Source organism: Eurypyga helias, unplaced genomic scaffold (assembly GCF_000690775.1).
Source record: "Eurypyga helias isolate BGI_N326 unplaced genomic scaffold, ASM69077v1 scaffold30024, whole genome shotgun sequence".
Taxonomy (NCBI): Eukaryota; Metazoa; Chordata; class Aves; order Eurypygiformes; family Eurypygidae; genus Eurypyga; species Eurypyga helias.
Window position 1 is genome coordinate 1 of NW_010244995.1, and position 5,057 is coordinate 5,057.

The 5,057-nt window shown below is 44.0% G+C and overlaps 1 protein-coding gene across 1 annotated transcript in view; it reads left to right on the top strand.

Annotated features, from left to right (window-relative positions):
* The first annotated feature begins 2,067 nt into the window (after positions 1-2,067).
* Positions 2,068-5,057, top strand: part of STARD13 (StAR-related lipid transfer (START) domain containing 13) — a 26,606-nt gene continuing 23,616 nt past the window's right edge. Inside the window, 1 exon segment of the mRNA XM_010149940.1 lies at positions 2,068-2,130. Coding sequence (XP_010148242.1) covers positions 2,098-2,130 — 33 coding nt within the window. The 5' untranslated portion in view covers positions 2,068-2,097.

Sequence of the window (5,057 nt, forward strand, 5' to 3'; positions counted from 1 at the left end):
CTCTGAGTGTGACCATCCGGCCAGTCCCTGTATTTAAAATGTTTCTGAGCATCTGGGCATGAATTTAGCTCACGTCTCTCTCCTGGTCAGCCTTGTAGGATGTATTTAGGTGAATGAAACACTTCCCTGTCCCTAGTCTGGCCGCTCACCATGTAAAGGTGTGAGAACACTGCTGCAGCTTGATTTAGATACGCAGCTACGAGCACTCAGGTGGTCAGGCAGTCCGGCGATGCATGGCACACGGTGGCATGTCACTGTGGAGATGTGCGTATGAACTTGTCCCCTCCAGCACAGGCCAGCTAACGCAGAGTGCGTGGGCTCCAGTCTCAGCCTCTGTCTCACCTCTCGGAGGAAGCTGTCTCCAAGGGTAGAAAGTTGGGCTGGAGTCCATTGAAAATATGTCTGTGCCTCTGTATATTTAGAATTGATATCGATACACAAATTTAAAAATTTTGCACTCAGAAGTTAAGTGCTGAGTATTATTCAGCCCAAGGGCCCCAAGAAAACACAACTTTGGGTTGAGAAATTCCATGTTTGGGCAAAAGATGCTGTAATAGATGTAATCCCTGAGGAGGAGGTTTTGTGGGCAGAAGGCTGAAGATACAGCTACAGAGCCACAAAGCCTGAAATTTATTACACGAACATTACTGTCACGCATGTGGGGTGTGCTTGTGCATGCATTATACTTGCATTAACATGGTGAGCACAGGGCTTTTCTGATATGGCATAACAGGTTTATCGGCTTGAGTTAGGGGGGAGTGTTTTACCTACAAATGAGCAGGTGGTATTTTCTGAGGGCTTTTTATTTAAGGAAGATCCACATTTGGTGGGCTGGTTCTTTATTAGTGGTGGCAATTTGAAAGGAATTCTAATATTAGAAGTCCCGGGGAGGAATATGTTAATGCCATATTGTTCTTATGCTATGTGAGAGACTCTATTATCGATGTGATACTTTTTTTCATGTGTCCTTGTAACTTAGCACATACATTTCAAATGTTACCCGTTCAGGAGTTTTGCAGCCTCTCTCTCAGACCCAGAAGCAAGAGGGGCAGCTCTTGCTGCAGAGACACAAGAGATGCAGGCAGCCTGCAGAAGAGCACGATGGGCACAAGGCGCTCTCACTCTGCCTCTGTTTTGAGATTCAGCCCTAGGTCTGGAAAATGTTCAAAGTCGAACATACTTAACCCTGAGCCCTCTGCTTTTAGCCAACGGATGGTTTCGTGAATCAGGATCTTTAAGCAGAAATAAAACAAAGCAATTATGATTAGCATGGTAGGTTCACTATTGAAAGAGCACGCTTTCTTGTCCTCTGACAGTATTTGCATATGAGCACACACATGCACACAGATTCACTTTCCATCTTTGTCAGATTGTCACGTGAACCCACTATCATCATGGGTTGGCCTTGGATTTAAAGAGCAGGAGCATTACAGTGTTCCTGGTAACATCGTGACAAACAAAACATGGTCACAAATAACTAAAAAACCTATTTAAAGATGTTAGATTTGTTACATGTTGGGTGTGTTAAGCTGTCTATAAGATCCATAGGTATGGGAAAGGAACTATAAGCGATGAAGAAACATTTAACTAGTTGCTAAAAGTTCTTCTTTATGTCAGCTTTTCAAAGGAGGTAATAACTGCATAAAGTGAGGAACCCCAACTTTTTCTTTTGTCTTTTAGAAGTACTTTGAAATCCCCCAACATTAACCTTATACTGTTTTAGACCAATTATGCTATGTTCCTTCAGAAGGCAACTTGCCTCCTTATTCTTATGTCATTTCCCCAGCCATCAGACGTGTTTGTTTCTATCTGTTTCTTTTGCTAAGTACTTAAAATGTTTATGAATTAAAAAGCAATATATAAAACCTGGCTATCAAGTAATGTGAAGTTAGCACGTTTAAACCAGTGGTCTTATAACCTGGAATAATGCGACCAGTATAGTTCCTGAAGCCTGTTGTATGCAGTTAGCACCCTACAGGCAGATAAGAGAAAAGCTTTTGAACTTATGAGAAGTCATGCCCTTTAATCAGAGGCTGCTAATCTTTTGAATTTGCTTTGCCCTGTAGACGACTGAACACACTGAACAAGTGCGCCTCAATGAAACTCGATGTGAACTTCCAAAGAAAAAAGGTAAGGCAACTTTATGAAATGTGCTGGTTTTGCCCCGGCTTTTGTGATAAGACCTCCCCATTTTAGTCTTTAAGTCAGTAATGCTCTTAAAAACCGATTAAGTGTATTTGACTTTGAACATGTGTGTCAGCATTATCTGGGCACATGATAATGGGAATTGCTGAATCTGAAAATATAAATAAAATAGAAAAAAAACCCGTGACTCATACAGCAGGAACAATAGTATATGTGTTAAAAGGGCACACGTAGTACTTAAAACTTCACGTATGTTGCATTCAAGTTAGCAGGCGAGAGAGCCTGCGGTTTCATTAGGCTGGCTTGTTTGCCAACGCCATGTGAGTACACAATGGAAAATCCCGCTCGGAAAAAATGGAAGCTGCTCGGGTGAAAACAATAGCTTTTCTTTATTTCTCGTACTGACTTATTCCCGGTTAAGAATATGAAAATAAACTCTCTCTCATCCTTGCAAGCTCCTGTGTAACATGGGAGTTATTTGAGCTTGAAGGGTTTCGGCAAGGACTTCAGAAAATGCCTATTGATTTTGAGAGTTTTGTAACATGGCCAGCGTTAACTGTTGAGCGTTTGGTTTTCTGGTCACACATTCCCCCAAGCTCTGCAGTAGTGTCCAATGCTGGTTGTCAACTCTGAGACATCATGGTGTCTGTTTTTCCTTCCTTAGTTTGTCTAATGCTTTTTAAAAACCACCTCCGAGGGTTGCATTTTTGGTAACATTGCAGATTCGGTCTATTCATACTCTATTCACTGGGAATTTGAACAAAGAAAGGTTTTAATGTCCAGATATCCTACCTTCTGCGGGTGCCCGTTTGTTCCTCTGGGTATGTAGCCTCTTTAGCATGCAGTCTGTCCATTCACTGGAACCTCTTCACTGCTTCAGACCCCATGGATTCCTCTTGTCTTTGCTAAGTGCCAACGCTTCCCACATCAAACACCCACATCACACCTGAGAGAAGGAGCAGTAAAATCCCCCGGCTACACAATAACTTTATGATATGGCAGGTGGGCACTATAGGAAGAGGCTGAGGTCCTTCAGCAAAACCTAATTGATTGTATTGTTGACCTGCTTGGAGCAGCATCTGTTCTGTGTCCCTGCGCTCATGTACTTGTGTTCACGCAGGTACTGGAGCTGCACAAGAGATGGAATTACAAAAAGCAACTATAGGTGCACGCTGATTGTCCTCTGGAAATTTTTAGTTCTTGTCCTTCTTTCCAACAAGTATTTTGGGTTTGATGTGAAATTTGCAAATGTGCTGGCTTCTTCAAGTGTCTGATTATGTTTGGTTAAAAAAAGGAAGATTTTCATGTTATCTCTGTTTTTATTAGCTTTTTCTGCTACTCCTCCCTGTTCTGAATGGATCGAAGCCCTCAGCTGCTCTCTTTGCAGATGACCATTAATTTGCTATGGAGGCGAGACTGCCCTACTTGGTACCCTTCCAGGGGGACAGAAGCTGGTTGGGCCCGCGCCTGCATGAGGCCAGGGAGAAGCAGAGCACAGAAAAATGTAGAGATAGAGGGGATGAAGGAGATCTGGTACAACAGATACAGAGCAAGAGAAAGCAGAAGAGAATGTGGGGCACAGAAGAGGGAGACTGCTGACAGGAGGAAATGTAAATGCGAGTGTAAAAGCTGGAAGTTGGGTCCAGAATTGAACTCTGAACCAAGAAAACTTTTTTGCTGTAGACACTGCCTTTCCTAATAGTCTGTGTGGTGACATGCAAAATCAGCTTGCCTTGGAGGTTCAGCATAACAGGTTTGCAGAGGACTACTGCAGCTGCTGGAGTGATTCATCAAAATAGGGCCAAGCGAGCTGTCAGGCAGGGTTACAGTAAAAGCCAGCACGGTGTGAGCGTTCCCCGCCACCCGCTCTCCCACCCGAACCATTCGTGCTGTGGGCTGCTCTCTTCCCCTTGGCTTCATCGAGATGCATACAGAAATCCTTGTGTGTGTGTTGCAAATATGTCTGTAAGCGATTTGGACAGACAGAGATTAGCCTTTGGATTAACTGCCTTCTGCAGCTGTCGATTTATGAGAATTCCTGCCCCCAGCTGGAAAAATGTGGCAGAATTCCACTACAAATCAACCCACTTTTTGCCTTTTGTTAGCATCCCTCTGTATCTCGGGTAAGTACACCCTCAGTCAAAAAGCTGGGCTATTTTAAATCAACTGGGACAAATCTGAGAATCAAAACCTCTTTCTCTTTGGCAAATGTTATCAGTCACTCCTCAAGAAACTTGCCCCTTCTCCTCTTCCCAAACATAATGGTTTTAAATGGACTTTTGAATATAGTCCAAAGCCATGCACTTGATTTCAGCCTAGGTCAGGAGACGTATACAGTCCCTGCTCCAAGATGCCTGCTCCGCCTGTGAAAGATGAATCGTTGCTTTCAGACCTACTCCTGATCCACTGTCCCCATAGCTGGTGACATGTTGGTTGGCAAAGCGCTCTCTGCATTTCTTTTTAGGACGGTCTCATTTGTCAGGGCACTGTGATATCTAACAAGAACAGTGGGTCATTGAGGATGTTCATGGCTTCCAGAATTTCTACTGATTCCATCAAAAGAAAAGCACATTATGTCACAGGGCTCACAGTGCACCCGAATTAGGAGTGAGTCACCAGCATTTCGGTATCCAGATATTTCATTTGTCTGAATTTGCTTCTGATGAAACACAAGCATGTGTTTCATGGGTTTAAACTGAAAGTGGGGAGGGTTTAAATTGAAGTGAGGAGATTTAGATTAGATATCAGGAAGAAATTCTTCCTGGAGAGGGTGGTGAGGCACTGGAACAGGTTGCCCAGAGAAGCTGTGGATGCCCCATCCCTGGATGTCTTCAGGGCCAGGCTGGATGGGGCTTTGAGCAACCTGGTCTAGTGGAGGGGGGCCCCGGCCCTCGCCGGGGGGGGGGGCCGCG